Here is a 21553-nt window from a genome sequence, read left to right on the forward strand (position 1 = left end):
CGGATTTGTGTGTTTATTATTTTATTTGATAAATGATTTCACAATAGCATCATCATCAACGGCGTTAAAACTCTTCGTTAGTCTTTGCCGCGATTACTATTATCTTCCACTCTTGCCAGTCCTATGTCACTATCTTCCAATGCCTCACCACTATTTTCTCCAGATCCCCTCTGACTACGTTGTCCACATTTTTCTAGGCTGTCCTACAGCTGTTCTCCCATTTGCTTTTTTCAAAATACTTCGTTCATAAGTCTACTCTCTGAAGTCTAGTTCTGAAGTTCTGATAGACAAACCAACCATTTTAATGCCATCTTATTCAGACTTGCCAACTTTAACAAATCTTATATTTAAATCCATACTAAGCAAATTAGGGAAAAATTTAACAATAATTTATACAAATGAATCAAAAACGGATGAAAGTACTGGTTTCGCATTTTTTGAAGTTATACTTCTTTACGATCGAGAGTGAAATTTTATAATGATTGGCGCATGGGCACACATACAGTATGTAGTTCGTTACTAATCTTTCAATATATGTATGTATCAGCGCTGTTAGCGCAAATAAGTCATTGAAAGGATCTATTAGTGTTTTTAGTAAATATACGATTTATTATAATTTTTGTGTCTTTGGTCTTCCTCGGGAATAAGATATTTTATAATAAAAGTAAGTATATTTAAAGTATTTTTGTAAACTTCACTTGGTTTATTGAATTTGTCAGTATGTATGAGAAATCTTGTAACCTGTCAAAGCAAAGGGATATAGCTCAGTGGTAGAGCGTTTAACCGGAGATGGAGAGGTCCCGGACTCAAATCCCGGACGATTCGTATCCTTTTTTTAAGTGGTAGATAAGAAAGTTAGTTTAATATTAAAATAAAATACAAATAACCTGTAAAGTATGTTTATTTTATTTCAAAATTATATAATAGAAGTATAACTTCTTACGTGCGTACAAAGTACACACATATTATTTTTTTTTTGTTTCAAACAACAATTATGCAGAAAATATACCGAATTCCTGATTGTTGTTATATTTTTACAACCGAGGCTGCTGCCATACAGAAAGCACAAACTTGGTGTGCTTCTAATTATTGCGAGAACGTTGTAATAGTCTCAGACTCTCAGGCAGTACTACAAGCTATTTGTAGCCATCCATTAGATAATTTCCAAAACTCCATTATTCTTGATATCAAAAAGACATTACATAATCTAAAATCCACAAAAAAACAGTGACTTTACTGTGGTTTAAAGGTAGCGTTACCAGGTGTCCCGATTTGCGCGGGACGTCCCGATTTTCAGGGGTCTGGGGACGCGTACCGATTTAGTACCTGATCGGGACACTAAATGTCCCGATTTTCATCCTCGAAAACCAATTTCAGGAGGACTGGCAGTGAATTTTATAACTGTTATAAAAACAAGACACTCCTAAAACAGGCAAAATCGAATGAAAAATATAATTTTAATAAAAAATAAATAATTTATTTAATCTACGATTTTTTTTTGTAATTTCGTTCGATTTTTAGTTAGTATTAGTTAATACTTTTCGAGTTATTTACGATTGAAAATGTTTATTTTTTGACAAAAAAATCACGTTTCAGGCGATTTTCATAAATAACTCAAAAAGTAAGTAGGTATTTGCGAAAAAAATATTATTAGCAAAAATGTAGCATAATATAAAAAAATGAAAAAATTGTGAACTCCTAGAGTCTATAGCTCCAACAAAAGCAAAGTTGTAGCTCATGAAAAATACGTTATTATTCGTCAAATTCCAAATCAAATATTTCAACGTGAAATAACCAAGAAATGAAACATTTTTCGGGAAAAACCGATTAAAACTTGTTTAATAAAGCTTTATTTTTATGTTTTAAAAAAGTTTCTAGCTTTAAAACTAAGCGAGTTATGCTCAAAATCAAGTGGACTCCTTTTTTTTGGTAAGAAAAATCGTGAAAATCTCCCCCTACTTAGCACCCCAAATGAAATTAATCGTTACCGCTTTACAAACAATTTAATTTACTTATGTATTTTATACATGATTGAAAGGGCCTGAATGAGTCACTAATCACGAGTGTATGCAAAATATGAACAGCCATATTTTAACCAATTTTTGTCTTACAGAAAAACAAAATGAATCTATCATATTTATAAAAGCAAAACCTACCTACTTTTTACTCCTTGAGATTTTTAGTATCCCTAATACTTTTTAAGTTATTTTGGAAAAAGGGCACTTTCCAATATTTTAGGAAGTTTTTTTTTTACTATAAAACCAATTTTTTTCGAAACTAAGCACTCCCAACCGGTAAACCTTACAGATCGTATAAACAATGCACATATAAAGTAAATGGTAAAGCGGTAACGATTAATTTTATTTACGGTGCTAAATAGGGGGAGATTTTCACGATTTTTTTTATCAAAAAAAGGGACCAACTTTATTTTGAGCGTAGCTCGCTTAGTTTTAATGCTAGATACTTTTATATAAAACAAAATTAAAGATTTTCTAAACACTTAAAATTTTAATAGATTTTGCCCGAATGTTTATTTTTTTGGTTATTTCAAGTTAAAAAATTCGATTTGGAATTTGACGAATAAGAACGTATTTTTCATGAGCTACAACTTTGTTTTTACTGGTTTTATAGACTCTCTGAAGATACATTTTTTTTGCTTTTTTAAAAGCTACATTTTTGTTAAGAATATTTTTTTCGATAAAATTACTCAAAAAGTATTAACTTAGTTTAAAAATTATATAGAACAAAAGTTTTTTAGAGTCAGTCAGTTAATCCATTTTGGGACTTACTTTAAACGCGCATTTTTTCACCCCCAAGCAGGGGTGAATGCAACCCCTCAAGTAAAAGCAACCAACGGTACAACTTCAACTTTGAAGTAGACAGTAAGTAGAACCTAAAACCAGATTTTCATGCAATTCGGAGTTGACTCTGAAAATTACACTCCAACTGCCAAAACGGTCATTTACTGGGCAATGGTTGTTTACTTGTCCCGATCTACAACCCTAAATCCCGATTTGTTTTTGCCTATGTACCGATTAAAAACAAATCGGACCTGGCAACACTAGTTAAAGGACATAGTGGAGTAGTTGGAAACGAAATAGTGGATGGAATGGCAAAAATACATCTGAGATACCAGAAATCACAAACATTTTCAACTTCAAAGACCTATTTTCTATTATCAGAAGTGTTGGCAGGGAAAGATGGAAGCCCGAATACGAAGATGTTCAGCAGACATCAAGAAATCATTACTTTTCTATTCATCCATTATTACCTAAAAATATACCTCATTTTAACTGCAATTATAACAAAGCACATTCCTCATTAATAACCCGGCTAAAACTTAACCATGGCCTTTTTCCAGAGCATCTACATAGGATTGGAATCTATGAAACTCCCTTCTGTTCGTTTTACAATGAGTCCATCGGAGATCTGAACCATGTATTCTTTGATTGTCTTAATCATAGGGATCAGACTCGAAACTTATATTTGGGTTTAATTGACCTCAACATTAGCCTTCCAGTTAACATCAGCAATCTTTTATCTTATTCTGACAAATCTTTATATAATCTCTTAATCAAGTTTATAAATGATTCTAAGATAAAAATTTAAACATCTTTATAACAAAATTCTGTGGAAAAAAGATAATTTGTCTAATGCCATCTCTCTCTCTCCACAAACACACACCAGTCTACTCTCCCTACTCCATATCACATATTATCCTCCTCATCTCATTTATACTACTACTACTACTACTATCGGTTTACAGCGTTCTCCGACGCCTTCCGACTCCTAACCGCCATTCTTCTCTGTGTAACCATAGACCTGGAGGGATTTCTCTTTCCTCTAGTTCCTTTTTAATTCCCTCCCTTCAGCTCTTTGTCGGCCTTCCTCTTTTCCTTCTCCCTTTTTTTCTTCCTCATCTCGTTTATTGTGTTCTCTATATCTCACTAAATTTTCCTATCCGATCCAAGTAACTCATTCGTTGTTATATCCGTGCTTCCATTCATTTATCATGTTATTTTTGCACTGGCCACATAAAGAATTTTATATTTTCTTTTATAATTTATTAATTTCTTTTTGTGTTAATGTCCACATTTCCCTACTTTACATGATTTTTCGTCATACTATGATTTTGTTAGAATTTGATTTTGGTATCCCATAGGAAAATGATTATATACTTTGAGGTACGCAGAATATTTCTTCATTGCGATCGCTGATCTTAAAGTTAAACATTCTCCCTACCATAGCACTCTGGGTCACTTGAAGTTTATGGACTATCTTGATGGTAAGAGTCTATGTTTCAGTTCCATGCGTCAGAACCTGCAATACAGTTAAGTCCGCGAATCTTTACCCGTGCCTCATCATTTAAAGCATACGAAATAAGTCGATGATAAGTCGGAAATTGAAATTTACTAAACGCTACAGTAAGTCACGTACTGTCACTTGCTGTTGCGTTTAGTAAATTTCAATTTCCGACTTATCATCGACTTATTTCGTATGCTTTAAATGATGACGCACGGGTAAAGATTCGCGGACTCAACTGTATGTCTGATAGAAAGATTTTACCTTTAAAGAATTTGGTCAATTTGATTTAAAATTTTGTTTGTAATCTTCCAAATGCTATCCATGCTAAGGAACATTTTCTATTTAAATTTTCTATTTAAATCAGCCTTTAGGTTAAAATTTGACGTATGCTGATCTTTGAACTTCCCCTCTCATCCATCATATCTAAAATCTCATTTGTAATCCACCATTTTGTCTTCATTTTTGGTGGTTTGAGGAATTTATCTGACACAAACAAAAATAACAGAGTAAAAGAATCTGAATCTCGTACAGTGCACATATTTGTTTCATCATCATCGGAGCCTCGACCTTCCCAAGTCTATTACGCCAGTCAGTCCTATCCATTGCCAACCGTTGCCAGTTTGCTCCGCCTATTTTTCTCCCATCCTCATCTACACCATCCTTCCATCTGAGTTTTAGCCAACCCGTATTTCTGCTTCCCACAGGTTGTGACATAAGGATTCTTCTAGGAGGGTTGTTCTGCTGTGATCTTGTTAGATGTTCTGCCCATCTTAGTCTCCCTACTCTTATAAGAGATACTACGTCTTTACCACCAAATATATGTTTATATCTGTGGTATACCTCGTAGTTGTACCTCCTCCTCCTCCAAACACCATTTTCACAGATGCCACCGAATATTCCTCTCAGGATCCTTCGTTCAAATATAAGCAGAAGGTTTTCATCTGCCTTGGTGATGGTTCATGTGTCCGATTCATATGTCAACACTGATTGTATAAGGGTTTTGTATATGGTTATTTTTGTTTTTTGGCTTAAGATTCTACTTCTCATATGTCTACTCAGTCCAAAATAGCATTTGTTTGCTAGGATTATCCTTCGCTTGATTTCTTTCGTCATGACGTTCTTCTTGGTGATCAGGAAGCCTAAGTATGTGAATTTGTCCACCACTTCAAAGGTAGAGTTAACAATCGTGAATTGGTGACCGATGCTTCTTGCTCTATTGTTGGGTGTTGATGCCATGATCTTAGTTTTCTCCTCGTTTACTTGCAGGCCCATATTTTTTGAGGCATTTGAGAAGGTGGTATACATTTCTTCTTCAAAATTTGGGATGATTTATTAAAAATATTTCCTGTTGTCTATTCGGGCATCTCTGACCGCCTTTTCCAGAGCTATGTTAAAGAGGAGACACGCCAGCACATCTCCCTGTCGCAGCCCAACATGCATTTCAAACACCTGTGATTGTTCGCCCTGTATTTCGACTTTTTTTTTTGAAACGTTTATTCAGCAATCTGTTAGTTATAAAAATTCTAACAATAAGCGTCTTTGGGGTTTGAAATAAAAAAGAATTGACGTTAGAGAGGTCAGTCCAATGACTGGACCTCTAGTAAGGAACAAACATGACATTCCGATAATATGCTACATACAAACATACATTTTACATTTACAAACAATACATATATCTAAAATATAAACACAATTACGATGAGGTATAAAACTTATTTATAAATAGGGTCCAGTGGATTTTTACGTTTTAGTCTGTGAGTTTGTTGACTATTATCAAGCAAGTTTATTGCCAAGGCATTTGGATGGCTTTCTAGGCGTTTTATGTACCGAACACTGCACTGAACTATCACTTCACTGATCGTAGGTACTTCTAGATCACAATAAATGTCTTTGTTTGACACGAACCATGGGGCGTCTGTTATAGAGCGTAACACTTTGGATTGTAATCTTTCCATTATGGATATGTTGGATTTTGCTGCTGTACCCAATAGCTGGATCCCATAGGTCCAGACCGGTTTGAGTATTGTATTGTATACCAACAGTTTGTTACGTATAGACAACTTCGATATTCTGCCCAGTATACAATAATGTTTACGAAAAAAAAAAAAAAAAAAAATTCGTATTTCGACTTTGCAGACAACTTTACGCATTGCAGCCTTAACCAATCTTATCAGTTTATCAGGGATGTGGAAATCATCCATGGCTTCATACAATTTATTTCTTAGGACACTATCATAGGCCGATTTAAAATCTACGAAAAGATGGTATGTGTCGATAATGAATTCAATGGTTTTTTCCAGTATTTGCCTTAGCACAAAGATCTGGTCTGTTGTTAATCAACCAGGCATAAAATCACTGTGATATTCTCCAAGAAGCTCCTCTGAATGTGCACTTAGCGACGATATGATACTCGAAAATAGTTTGTAAGCTGTATTAAGGAGGGTTATGCTCCTATAGTTTCTACATTCCAATTGATCACCCTTTTTGTGTAGCGGCAAACGATTCCAATACACCACTCTTCCGGAATTTGTTCCTCATTCCAGGCTCTCAGTATTATTTTATATATTTGATTAGTCAGAGTAGCATCTCCATATTTAATACGCACCTCCGTACTGTACGAGTAAACCTCGTACAGTGCATATAGACGGAGAGGCAGCGCTGAAAAATCTATTTGAATTTACTAAACCTAGATTTTTCACAGTTGATTACTGTGAATGTGTAGAGAAACATACTGCGGTCGGTCAAACGAAACGTAGAACAGGGGTTACTGAGAGGGTATCAAAGTTGCTTTCCTACGAAGGTAATTAAATCCATTTACTAAGGCTGAAAATCAGTGCACACATTCTAAATTAAATATAAATAATAGTTATTATAGTCGGTCAGCTGTATGACGGGACAGAGCCGGTCGGCCGGCCCCAATAGTCGATTGAGGAAATGAAGCATTTTGGCTCGCAATTTTTTCGTCCAGCATGGATTTACTTGAAATTTTCACAGAAGGTAGGGAATAGTCCAAGGATCATTTTCTATGTCATGCCGCTATCATACGCTAAAACTTTGGGGGTGGTTACCACCCCATCTCGGGGGTGGGAATTTTTTAATACATTGTAACCATGTAATTCAATGGAAAAAGTGATTCTAAGAAAAAAATGTTTTTTGCAATTTCTTCATAAAGCTAATATTTTTCGAGTTATTCGCGCTTGAAAATAACAGTTTTTCGACGAAAAAATAGACTTTTTAGAGGGTTTTTTGAGAATACCTCGAAAAATATGCATTTAATCAAAAACTGCAGAAATCAAAATTGTATCTTTTAGTAACACAAACCAAATTCTTTTCCAATAATATCTTTAAGACCAATACAAACGAGATACGGCATGTTAAAGTTTAGCTTTTTTCGTCAAATGCATAATTTGAAATATTCAAAGCCAAATAATGGGAAAAATTTGCATTTTTCAAGGAAAACTTAAATAATCTTTTTTCAAGAATACAATTAGACCTTTCAAAAAAAAATAATAAAAAGTTTCTAGCATGAGAATTAAGCGACTTATAATCAAAATATATCGGTACCTGCTTTTCTCTACGAAAAAATTAGTGAAAACTACCCCCTAACTACCTTCCTAATTCAAAATTGGTCTTCACCTTTATGTAGTTCCTTTCATATTTATATTATAAATACACTTAAGGAGTTTGACCTATTTAAAATGCCAAATTTTGGAAAAATTGGAATTAGAAGAAAAATTAATTTTTTGCTATTTGGTATTTTTCACCTTTTACTTTAAAATATCTCCGAAAATATTGAAGATACGAAAACAATTATAAACTACTAAATTGTAGCTTTTTTAATGACTAAAATTACCATGTGCATAGATTTTCATTACAGTGGATAGTTAGCTAGATATAGTTATTTAAAACCTCTGCAAACACCCCCTTATTCGAGCCCTTTAACCCCGCCCCAATTAAAAACTAAGGGATCTTACGGAATTTAATTTACACAGTCTTATAGCTCTTTAAAACTCCTACAAAATCATTTTTGAAGAAACTTTTTATCGCCAAAAATATATAGAATACTTTTCGAACTATTCTCCAAAAACCCTCTAAAAAAGTCGATTTTTTCGTCGCAAAACTGTTATTTTCAAGCACGAATAACTCGAAAAATGTTAGTTTTACGAAGAAAATGTAAAAAACATTTTTTTCTTAGAATCACTTTTTCCGTCGAATTACTTGGTTAAAATGTAATAAAAAATTCCCACCCCCCGAGATGGGGTGGCCACCATCCCCAAGGTTTTAGCGTATGATAGCGGCATGATATAGAAAATGATCCTTGGGCTATTCCCTACCTTCTGTGAAAATTTCAAGTAAATCCATGCTGGACGAAAAAATTTCGAGCCAAAAGGCTTTATTTCCTCAATCGACTATTGGGGCCGGCCGACCGGCTCTGTCCCGTCATACAGCTGACCGACTATAATAACTTTTATTTATATTTATTTTAGAATGTTTGTACTGATTTTCAGCCTTAGTAAATGGATTTAATTACCTTCGTAGGAAAGCAACTTTGATATCCTCTTAGTAACCCCTGTTCTACGTTTGCTTGACCGACCGCAGTATGTTTCTCTACACACTCATAGTAATCGACTGTGAAAAATCTTGCTTTAGTAAATTCAAAGAGATTTTTCAGCGCTGCCTCTTGGTCTAATATATTTGTTTATTTAAATTGAAATTCGAATTTGCGTATTCACACGACTTCAAAGGTCAGTCTGCTGATCTCTAAAAGACCACGACCAAGCGTCGGCTAGTCTAAAACACTTTCTATTATAAATTCAAACTATTTAAAATTCAATGGTTGTCGTCAAAAATCGTAAGGACATTGACATGAAAGTTATACTTTTGTGTTTAATGTTAAAAAAAGCAATTGTAATTCTATTGGGATATAAAAACTTCGTGGAACTCAAATTTGCAGTATTGTCTTTGTATTGTCTGACGTGAGTGAGAGTACGAACTGATTGTTTGTGACAATAAAAAAATCGGTCTAATGCAGAATTTTAATGCCTATTATTGAATCCTAACTAAGTAATAAATCAAAATTTTAAGCACGGCGGCTCAAAGAAAATATGTACATAATATGTGTTTTGATACAGTCTGCCGCTAAAAATATTGTGAAAAATATAACACTAGCTGACCCTTATTAACAATAGCCGATTCCTTATCTTCAAAAGATTCCTTATAGTATCTTCAAGAGAGAGAATCTTGGCGATCTTTCTGGCTATGATGATTATGTTGGTTGCTATACGGAATAGTTGTGTTGAGGTCTTTCTATACTATGCTCTCAGGTTAGCAAGCCAGGATATTCGTCTTCGTCCTGGGGCCCTTTTTCGTTCAATTTTACCTTGCAAAAGATGCAAGGTGGAGAACATTATCTGGGTAAGAAACATAAGAGTAGAATGGAATGACCACATAAGTCAAATGAAAACAAATAGGACAGTGAGAGACGGTTTCCCAATAGGAAGACGATCAGTGGAAAAACCATGAAAACGATGGGACGACAACTTAATGGAGGAACATTGAAAAACACGTCAGATCTACACAAAAAGAAGAAGAAAATTCCGTACTAAAATCCAACGGTCTACTATTATTGTGGTTCCGTATTTGGTGGATGGCTCACACGCGCAGAAAGAACAAAGTAGGAACTTTTTAACAATTCAGTGTCGTAATCACAACTCCAAATCGAATCTCTTCAATAACAATAAGTATGTCAAGCGTATCCGTTAAAACTTTTTATCAATGTCATAATTTTCCGAGTGATTCAGACATACCTATAATACCAGCAAAATAAGAGAAACAGCTAATACCTTTAACAGATTTACCACGGCAGTAACAATTAGTTATCGGGAAATTTAAACGCAGTGGCGTAACAAAATACATATAATCTAATGTAGCTTTTTTTTTACAGATCTTTTATGCCTAGAGCTTGGTTATTCCTTTCCATAGCTTTCTGTTATTTATCAACTTCTTCCAATCTGTTATTCTTTTTTCTTTTAGGTCTTCTACTACCGCCTCTCTCCATCGCTTTCGTGGTCTTCCTCTCTTTCTTTTATAATTTGGTACTCTCCATGCTATTTTCTTGACCACTCTGTCATCGTTCATAAACTTCCTCATTTGTCCTTCTTATATACCCTTCCTCTGTTCTCTTCCCTCCTAATATTCTTCTGGGTCGTTTCCTTTCTTATCTTCTTACTGTTTTTTTTTTGTTGTTTGGTTGAGTATCCATGTCTCACATCCGTATGTCGCTGTTGGTCTTAGTATAGTCAGTATAGTCTTGTAAATCCTGAATTTCGTTATTTCGTATTCTCTGACAGCTGTTTCGATCTTAGTAAATAATTCATGGCTCCCGCAGATCGATTGGGTTTACTTAATCTGGCATTAATTTCTTTCATTTCTTCACGCTTGTTTGTTATCCCTAAATATACAAATTCGTCTATTTTCTCAAACTTAAACTCTCCTAATTGTGTGTTTCGTTGAACTTTATCCCACCATCCTTTTCCCTTCTTACTTTCATAACTTTTTGGTTTATTTGTAGACCCAGCTTATACGCTTCATTTACTAATCTTTCTGTTATCTCTTTCAGTATCTTTTCACTCTTCGTTACAATTGCCACATCATCTGCATATCCCACGAATTGATGACTCTTGTATAATGTGTGCCCATTTCTATTTAAGTTGCTATTCCTATTGATTCTTTCTAGTACATGTTAAATATTATCGTTGTTAGCGGGTCTCCTTGCCTAAGTCCTGATCTGACTGCAAAATCTTCTGAGGTTCCCTCTTTTACTCTTGCGTTGCAGGTCGTATGCTTCAATGTCATCGTCACTAGTTTCTTTAGCTTCGTAGGTATTTCAAATTATTCCATAATTTCCGCAATTTTTTCTCTCTCGACAGAGTCGTACGTCTTTTTAAAATCTATGAATAATACTATTGTCAGTATTTTGTATTCCTAGCAGCTGGTCAGTACCTCTTTCATAGCAGCTGTAAAAGGCTTCAAATTATGTAATGTAAAATTTAATCGTTTAAGTAGTATATTAATGCTTTATTAAAACCTTTTTGGCGTCGTCTAGATCAGTCACTTAGGTGTAAGTTCGTCTTATATTATATGGCATTATTGGATTGCTTACTGGACGTGGAGGAAAATGATGGATGATGGACGTAGTTGCCTCCAAATGATGTAGGTATATCTAGGTGTTTTCATGTAAGTGTCTCCAAGTAGCCGTTTTGCTCTTAAAGGCAGCAGGAGATTTTTGTTGGTTTTATTCCACGTGGTTACATCGTCGACGATATGTTGTAGACTTCAGGAATTCCCTCCCGAAAAAGAGGACAAAAATGATTAACAGGCCAAAAAACTAAAATGAGAAACTCATGATTAGAACATCAGACGTTTAAGGTGATACAGTAGCGATCAACAGGTAGCAAAAACGCGTTCCAAGATTGCGGCTGTAATCTTGAATATTTTTTCGAGATATTTGGCACAAGTATTCGTAATATAATAAAGAATGGCGGTACAGAGCCCAATTTGAAAAATATATTAATATGTGGAAATTACGCTGTAATTAAATACAATATTAAAAAAACGAGCCTGTACCGCCATTAAGAAGAACAAAAAATGCACTTTCTTCAAATAAACTTTTTTATCCGATGCCTAGATTTTGTGTCATTTTGGAACTACTAAAATTTTTTATTTCATTAGTAGTTCCAAAATGACACAAAATCTAGGCATCGGATAAAAAAGTTTATTTGAAGAAAGTGTATTTTTTTGTTCTTCTTAATGGCGGTACAGGCTCGTTTTTTTAATATTGTATTTAATTACAGAGTAATTTCCACATATTAATATATTTTTAAAATTGGGCTCTGTACCGCCATTCTTTATTATATTACGAATACGTGTGCCAAATATCTCGAAAAAATATTCAAGATTACAGCCGCAATCTTGGAACGCGCTTTCGCTACCTGTTGATTGCTACTGTTTCCTCTTAAGAAGATTCCTCGCTTACAAAATTACAATTTTAAGAAAACCGGAGGGACCGCAGACGTTCGGATACAATTAGCGTCTTTTTACAAAGACAATGACGTCGACTTTGCAAAGTAACAAGACACTTACTCGACACACACACTACACATTACACCTGAGTTAGTGATAAGTTATAAAATTACGTGGCTAAAGGTTCTAGTTCTAAACCAAGGCCAGAATCAGAGAAAAAAAAATTTAAGGAAAGTATTAAAAATAAAAATAGAAATAGCGCTTTTCATCTATTGTCATTTGTTTCGAGCTTCTGTCATATGTTGTATATTCTGTGTATAATTTTAATATACACGGATTATACGACATATTATAGAAGCTCGAAACAAATGACAGTGAATGAAAAGCCCTATTGACAAAGATCAAATGAATATTTAAAAAATTAGTTAAATTAAATATTCTAACTACATATATAACTTTAAGAAAGATAAAAACGTGGGTTGGAGAGGTTATATTTGACATATTATGACAGGTGCCCGAAACAAATGAGAAGCGTTGAAAAGCCCTTTGGATCTCCAACTATTTTTAGAAAAATCTGAATCTGAATAGATAACAAAAATTTGTTGCCATCCGTCCATACCGTTTTCAATCGGGTACACTCATCTACAGTCCAACTTGGTAGGCTACACAACGTAACCGTTTTTATTGATTATACAAAGGCATTTGATACAGTAAATCATGACAAGTTAATTAAAATATTAAAAGGGAAAAGAGACATAACTACAGTTTCATAACATCACAGACACAATCACAGTTTATTTAAAGTTTACAAAAAACACTTTTGTAACTGGCAAACTAAATTTATCTCTACAAACAGCGTTCTACTTTGTAATCGAATGGAAAACTTTCTAAATGGCTTTTATTGTAGTTCTGTTTCAGATAAAACTTTTCGGGGAATGTTGGTGGAAGTTAAATGGATAATATCTCGATGTGAATATGCGTGTATTTGTCCAAACTTTTTAAGCTTTGTGGTTTTATTATACGTGTTTTTCGATATTTTGGCAAGGACAATTGTTGTTTATAATAGGTTTGAACATCACAAGGCAATATTATTAGAATCAATAAGAGATATTCGTAAAAGACAAAAACAACGCGCGCAGGAAAAGAAAAAAGTGACAAAGCTAGAAGATAAATATTTTTGGATAAATAATTAAGTCAAAGTAATACAAACTACTCTATAAATATATATCTTATCCTGATGATAATTCAGAGAGGACAAAAAGAATGCTAGAAATAGCAGAGATGAAAACCCTACGAAAGATCGATGGTACGACACTATGGGGAGAGATAGAAGTACAGATATACGACGGAGATGCAAAATGGAGAACATTACTAACTGGGTACGAAACAGAAGAGTAGAATGGAATAACCAAATAAGCTGAATGACAACAACCTGGGCACCAGGAAGCTCGAGGACCATCGTCGTTATCATATTCGTGTTCAGCGACCTCGAAAACTCCCGAGTACTAACTTTCGACTGATTTCTAATAGAAGTAACATGAAACTGCAGGAGACGAGGTCCACTCTGGGCACCAAGTGGCTCAAGGACCTTCGTGGTTATCATTGTGTTCAACGACCTCAAAAACCATCCAGTAAAAAATTGATTCTCATTTTTGATGATATTTCTAAATTTTTGATTTTCTATCCACTTCGGGGATGCATTTTCCTTCCACTTTGGGGATGCATTTTCCTTCTACACAAAATGCAATTTTCATTTACCGCCATGAAAGTTTCTCCAATCGAATGCAGAAGATGCAGAGTGATACATTTTGCTGTGGAAGATTGGTAGGTTTGGTGCTTTTAAGTGTTTTATTTCCTCACCTACCTATAGAGATTTAAAATCTAACTATCGAAGTGAACAATTATACACTCAGTTGCATTTCTAAATAATTCTGTGGTAAAAGGATTTATTTATAACTGTTTTTTTTTATATTTCAGATATTATGGACGGCGCTATCAGTAGTTTTAGGTCTAGAGTTAAGAGCTGAGTATCTCCGAGGAGTTCCTTGTATTAAACGTAATCAACAATTGTACTGTCCTACAGCAGGAAATTCATATCCATTGTAAGTATCTCATTTTGTGTATTGTTCTAAATAAGAAGTCATTAAAAAAATCATAATTAGAGTTAGGCCAGCGAATAAGCCTTGCTACGTTTGGACATTTCCCCATCTTCTCCTTCTTTCGGTTCTTATTCGGATATCGGTAATTATCATGACCACTCGTACCTTGTCCACCGTTACAGTAGGAAAAATGAAAGATTTGCCATGAACGAACATATAAAACACGCTGTATTTTTCTGTCACAGTGTTACAAAGTCACAAAAACAATTGGCCAACGCAAGTACACGTAATTCTTATATAAGTTGTTCTTATAGTACTGGTACTAATTCTCTTTTTTGGAACATAGAAAAGATGTGTTTGTTTAATATGATCGCTCATGGGTAATGTTTCATTTTTCCTACTATACCTACTTGATTGCCATAGAAAATCATATGCGTAATTTTTTTAAGCCAGGAGATCCGTCTGTATCTAGGACCTCCTTTTCACATTACTTTTCCTTGCAAGTAGATAACAGTCCATAGCGTTGGTTGTTTTGCATAATATGTCCCAATTACTCCAATTTCAATGTCTTTCAGGTTTTGTACTCATTGTACGAAGTACTTCCTTGTTCGAAATATGTTACACCCAAAAGATCCTCAAAATACGGCTATATACCCACATTTCAAATGCCTAAAGCCTCTAAACTGATTCCTCTGACAGTGTCCATGATTCTACTCGATGTAGAAGTAAGGGAAATACACCGAATCGAAATGACTATAATTTTCTATTGAAGTTAGTCTTTCTTTCTTATTAAAGTACTTTCTCCCCAATGGATGTTTGCTACTACAATTGCAAACTCTTCCTTGTCTTCAGCTGTACTTAATACCTGTTTTTTTCTTTTCTTTTTTTCGATAGATTTGTATATAATTTAATTATTATCTCACAAATGCTTGTTCACAAAGAATACCTGTCGTTCATCCGTTCTATGGCGTTCATCAAATTCAAGCCCTGGCCTCCCTAAGCAAACATCTCTATTCGTTACTGTCTATACTCATTCGCCTCCACGATCGACTTCGACTGAAATTTCTTACGTCCTCATCCACATCATTCTCCCATCGCTTTCTCGCATTTTACAATAGGTCTGTTTCCCTATTATTTTCACTCGCTTACAATTCGTCAATGTAGTTGTTGCCTTTTTTAAATTAAGTCTAGGGGGCTAGTACTAGTACTTTGGGGGCTTTCATAGTACCTAACCACTGTATATAGGGGCAGTTTTGAGGCGTGCATAGTGCTCGTCTACACAAGTTTTTGTGTTGTCCAATCATCCACAAGATCTCCATTTTTTCAGTTGACGCGTAGCGCCAATGGATGTTATAGCTATTGAAGTCTCCGAGGATGAATCTGGTTTTTTGAGATGCAAAATATTTTGAAAGGGTGGAAACCCCCCTCTACAGGGGGGGTTTGTATACAGAAGTTACTGTACAGGATCCTACTTAGACGGACAGAATTTCAATGTCGTGGCATTTTCAGCTGATGTTACAGCAATGTCTCTCTTCACCAGGATGGCGCTTCCATGTTTCGCACTTGTGTTCTATGATAAGCTGCATTCCCTTAACATTAGGTATATGTGCTGATGTGTCACAATGAGTGTTTTGTACGCACAATACCGGGTGTCCACTTAAATTTTCCCCCATTTTAACTGCCTAAACGACGCAAGAGAGAAATATGCGTTTTTGGCTGAAATGTTTTATTTTAGTAAAAGTTTTGTTTGAATGGATTGAATTTTTTATATCGCTTTTAAATAAAAAATGGTGGATTTTTGAAAAACAGCGTTGTTGACTTTTTTTATTGAAACGTTTTTTTTTTTCGCAATTGAAAGCTATATAAAAAAAAACTCAATCCATTCAGACAAAACTTTTACTAAAATAAAACATTTCGGCGAAAACTGCATATTTCTATCTTGAGCCGTTTAGAAGTTATAGGCAGTTAAAATGAGGGAAAATATAAGTGGACACTTGGTATATCACATTTGTGAATTTTACGCAGTTGAGATAAAATTTCCTCCTTATTGCAAGTAAGGCCTTCCACGTTTATGGTCACTATTGCCAATTGAGCATGTAAGCATCTTTCATTCTGCGTTTAAATTTTTCAAAAATATTTATTAGTTTCTTCAGGATTCGAAAAAAAAATGAATGCATTTAAAAAGCATTGACCCGAAATTTTGCACCTACGCTGTTAATTATTTCTTATATTAAATAATGTACATTTTTCAGAGATCGTATAGAATTATTTATTGACGAAAACAAAGCCCTAATGAAGCGAATGTACGGCGAATTCGATATGCCAGACTACGAAGGAAAAGCTCGTCCAGGTAACAAACGAAAACGGTCCACAAAACCGGGAGTTCCAGACCGACATTTTGATCCAGGACCCGATCCGTTCCACGCAGAAGAAAACGTTTCCTCCGGCAAGAATCGTACCACGAGACAAAACTTCAGGAATAATAATCAGAATTCCGAAAGTGGGAGGTGAGCTTTGTTCATTTTTATCTTTTGTATTTTTCTGTGGTCTCTTACTAGAAAGTATTAGGTAATATTCAGGTACCTAATTAGACCAAAGCGCATCTGTAAAAATATTAATACATTTGGACGTTGAGAGGTGACTCAAATTTTTTTGCAGAAATTGCTTGAAAATAACTCATATAATAATATTTGAGTTATCCTCCCACTCAAAAAGGTCCAGAACATTGTTTAAATAATCAAAATGTCAAAATATGAAGGAAAAATTCGATTGTTTTCTTCGTTTTTTGATTATAACTTTAAAAGTGTTCATTTCCGAAAAAAGTTGCATTAACATAAAAGGTGCGTAATTAAATTTCCTACAATATAGAATTGGTTAAAAATTTAAAAAATAGTTACCCTTGTTGCAAAATAGCAATAATTGCGAAAAATCCATACAAAATTAAGTATTCGCATTTTACGTTTTTCAACCATTTATGCTAAACTTAGGACCTTCATATTTTACCCAGAAAAACTTCATGATACAGTACAATAATACTGTTAATTTCATTAAGATCGGCTCAATAGATTTTGCAATCCAGCTTTCGCAAAAAAAATTCATTTATTCAAAATGTTACAGGACTGAAAATAAAGTAGATAGCAAGTTGATTTTTTTTTTGCATATAGAAGTGTACTGTACCTTTCATTTTCAATTGGCAAAATTAAAATCGATTAACTACCACGGCGTCAGCGGATAGCTTGCTCTGATTGGGCATTCCAATGAACTTTGATAATGTTGTATACATTTGAATTTTTATTACATTTCGATATAAATAAATAAATTTGTTTATTGTAAAATAAAACACATACTCTATCCTTTGAAATAACACTTTTTTTAGCAAAAACTTTCTTTGTTCATATATTTTAACTTAGAGAATAAAAGTTTATTATTTTGCAATTGTTGCAACATATGCAATTGTTTAAACAATATTTCACAAACAATAATAAAATTAGTTTGATTTTTGTGGAATTAAAATATTTTTTTTGGAAAATGGCTTTGGCAGAGCCAATTAGCCAGACTTGTTTCTGATTGATTGCAGATTCATAGTCATAAATTTCTTATAACATAAGTACATTCTACAATTTTATTTTTATAGATACATTGTGTAGCTTTTTTTTATTTCGTTTTTTTTTAATTGTTTTACTGTGTTTTTTTAATATATATTTTAATTTGTGCGAAACACTTTTTTTGTACTTCTTTTTTTTATTATTTTATTTTGTGTGTTTTTTTAAATTTGTTCAAACCACATTAACAAATTATGCCTATTTATTACATATTACGTTTACAACTTGTATTTACATAAGTTAACATGTTTATAAATGAGATGAAGAATTTCCATATCATTTGTAAATATTATAGTATTTAGGTTTATTGGGAAAAAACAAATTAAAATATTAAAATACAACAAAATATAGAGTAAGAAAATAATATATTAGATAAAAATTGGAAGAAATTTTGGTGGAAATTAATCAATTTTAATTTTGCAAATTGCAAATGAAAGGAACAGTACTCTTCTATACGCAAAAATAAATTCAACTTGCTATCTGCTTTATTTTCAGTCCTGCAACATTTAAAAAAAAATGATTGTTTTTGCGAAAGCTGGATTGCAAAATTTATTTTGCAAAATCTATTAAACAAATCTTAATGAAATTTATAGTGTTGTTTTACTATATCATAAAGTTTTTCTGGAAAAAATATGAAGGTTCTAGGTGTAGCATAAATGGTTGAAAAATGTAAAATGCGAATACTTGTTTTTGTATGGTTTTTTTCGCAATTATTGCTATTTTACAACAAGGGTGACTATTTTTGAAATTTTTAACTCATTTTATATTGTAGGGAATTTAACTGCGCAACTTTTATTTTAGTACAACTTTTCTCAGAAATGAATAGTTTTAAAGTTATAATCAAAAAACCAATAAAAAATCGAATTTGTCCTTCATATTTTAACATTTTGATTATTTAAACAATGTTCCGGACCATTTTGAGTGGGAGCATAACTCAAATATTATTATTTGAGTTATTTTCAAGCAGTTTCTGCAAAAAAATTTGAGTCACCTCTCAACGTCCATCTCAAAGCAGATGCGCTCTGGACTAAATATTTTTCTCAAAATTTATCTAAAATCAATATTTTGTTGTTCTAGGATTGACGCATGTGAGAGCAAGATAGAAATTGTTACGCCCTATTGGGCATTGAACTCAGCAGCAAAAGTGCGTGCCATAGTAAATACTCAGCACTTTGAACAAGCTATACATCAAGAAGTGTGCGCGTAAGTATTGGGAAATACAAAATGGTCTAAACAACAATGTATCACATTGCATTTTACCAAATTGATGATGAAAAACCTCTAGATATTGGTATTAGTAAGTTTATTTGTAAACTATTCTCAAAAAATACTTATTTTTAAAAGAATCCAAAGAGAACTAAATATCTATCGTCTAAAGATACCATCACCAGAGCGCAACTTCTACGGTTTGGAAGGAGAAGTGGAGCTGTAAGACTTTTGGATGACCCCGTATTACTAGGGCGTCAGCCCCGTTCGTTCCCTTCCATACCTGTGTCCTGCTACTACTATTAAGTTGACCCTATTCGTTAGCATAATCAGCCAGTGCTCTCTTACTTACAATAATCAGCTTAGAGCTGACGTAGGGTACTTCCAGAGCCATTGGCGCTACTTGACTATCAAAGCAGAGCTGCAGATGCAGGCCGCATGCCTGAGCATCATACCAGCATGATGCTGGTATCTTCTGAGCACAAACCAGCATCGCAAATCTCTCGGCCTGAAAGAGTGATGCATGAGAATCAAGATCTTGGCTAGACTCAAATCCGATTCCTCCACCACATACTTATTCGTGCGCCTGCCCGCTCGTCAATTTTGGATCCACCTGTAAACCAGGTAAGCCCGCTCCAACGGATCCCTACAGGTTTTCGTTCCATCCATTCAACCCGGCCAGGAAATTGAACCAAGAAGGATGAGAACTCAAGTTGAGGGGCCATGCTGTCCTGTACCTACCATAGAAAGCGCTGGACAATACTCGATGGCCTGGCTTCAAATGTCACAATGACTTATCCGGCCAGTCGTTCCCAATAAGTATTCGGAACAGTTGATCAGATAGGCTGCCATTATAGCTCCGTGCTCTACAATAAAATTTAGAGGAGGTAAACCCAAATTGAGCCTCAAGATTAGCTGTGGGAGGGGTTCTCAAGGCTTCTGAGATACCAACGCACGCTAACCGCTGGAGATGGGTCAATTGGGCCTTGGCTGAAACCAGTCTAGCCCGGGGCCTTTCACAAAATGACCGCATGCGTCAGTACAGACTTTATCATGGATTTATACAGGGTGAGTCATGAGGAACTGTACATACTCCTACCTCGTATAGACGCCCCTATGGGGAATAACAAATGACCATTAAAAAGTGTCTGCTCCCATTGTTTAATAATATACAGGGCGAGTTTCGCATTTTGACAGAAATTTGTATTCGTCATAATTTTTGAACGGTCAGATCGATGTGTCTCTTATTTTGGTCAATCGTTACACTATTGCCACCTAATCAACTGATTTATTCAAACTAGAAAAAAATCAGGTCCGGATTTAAAAAAATTAGTTCGTTTGGGTCTTAGAAAAAATTTCACCCTGTATAAGCTTTTTGAAAACTCTAATATGAATTTTACAAATTAGACAAATAGGCAATTAAAATAACATATTTATTCTTTTCCGCATACGATTGCTTAATTTTTTATAAATAAACAAATTTGATTATGAATTAAAAGTTTGGTAAAGTGAACCATATATTTAACAAAATTAGCTTTTATTACCAAAATTAATTTTTTTTGAACAAATATTTAATTTATGTTACCACCAATGAACTGATTTATTCAAACAAGAAAAAAATCAGGCCCGGATTTAAAAAATAAGTTCATTTTGGTCTTAGAAAAAATTTCACCCTGTATACGCTTTTTGAAAACTCTAATACGATTTTTACAAATTAGACAAATAGGCAATTAAGGCAAAGAGAATGATGATGATGAGACAAATAGGCAATTAAAATGGCATATTTATTTTTTTCCCCACACGATTACTTAATTTTTTATAAAAAAAATCAAATTTGACTATGAATAATTAAAAGTTTGGTAAAGTGAACCATAGATTTAAAAAAAATAACTTTTATTACAAAAATGAATTTTTTTGAACAAATATTTAATTTATGTTATCACCCAATCAACTGATTTATTCACACTAGAAAAAAATCAGGCCCGGATTTAAAAAATTAGTTTGTTTGGGTCTTAGAAAAAATTTCACCTTGTATACGTTTTTTGAAAACTCTAATATGAATTTTACAAATAAGACAAATAGGCAATTAAAATGGCATATTTATTTTTTCCCCACACGATTGCTTATTTTTTTTTAAATCAACTATGCATAAAAAGTTTGGCAAAGTTTTTGCAAAGATTTAAAAAAATTAACTTTTTTTACAAAAATTAATTTACAAAAACAACGTTTTTCTTAAAATTAAAATTTTACCATTTTTTTTTCTTTCTATAACACATCTAGATCTAAAACTTCCCATACCACTTCTTTTGGACTCTATAG

The 21553-nt window shown here is 33.8% G+C and overlaps 1 protein-coding gene across 1 annotated transcript in view; it reads left to right on the forward strand.

Annotated features, from left to right (window-relative positions):
- Positions 1–21553, forward strand: part of LOC114336241 (protein spaetzle 3) — a 159224-nt gene that overhangs the window by 130212 nt on the left and 7459 nt on the right. Inside the window, exons 3-5 of the mRNA XM_028286574.2 lie at positions 14305–14429; positions 16679–16933; positions 19106–19231. Coding sequence (XP_028142375.2) covers positions 14305–14429; positions 16679–16933; positions 19106–19231 — 506 coding nt within the window. The remainder of the gene's footprint in view (positions 1–14304; positions 14430–16678; positions 16934–19105; positions 19232–21553) is intronic.

This window comes from Diabrotica virgifera, chromosome 8 (genome assembly GCF_917563875.1).
Source record: "Diabrotica virgifera virgifera chromosome 8, PGI_DIABVI_V3a".
Classification (NCBI taxonomy): Eukaryota; Metazoa; Arthropoda; class Insecta; order Coleoptera; family Chrysomelidae; genus Diabrotica; species Diabrotica virgifera.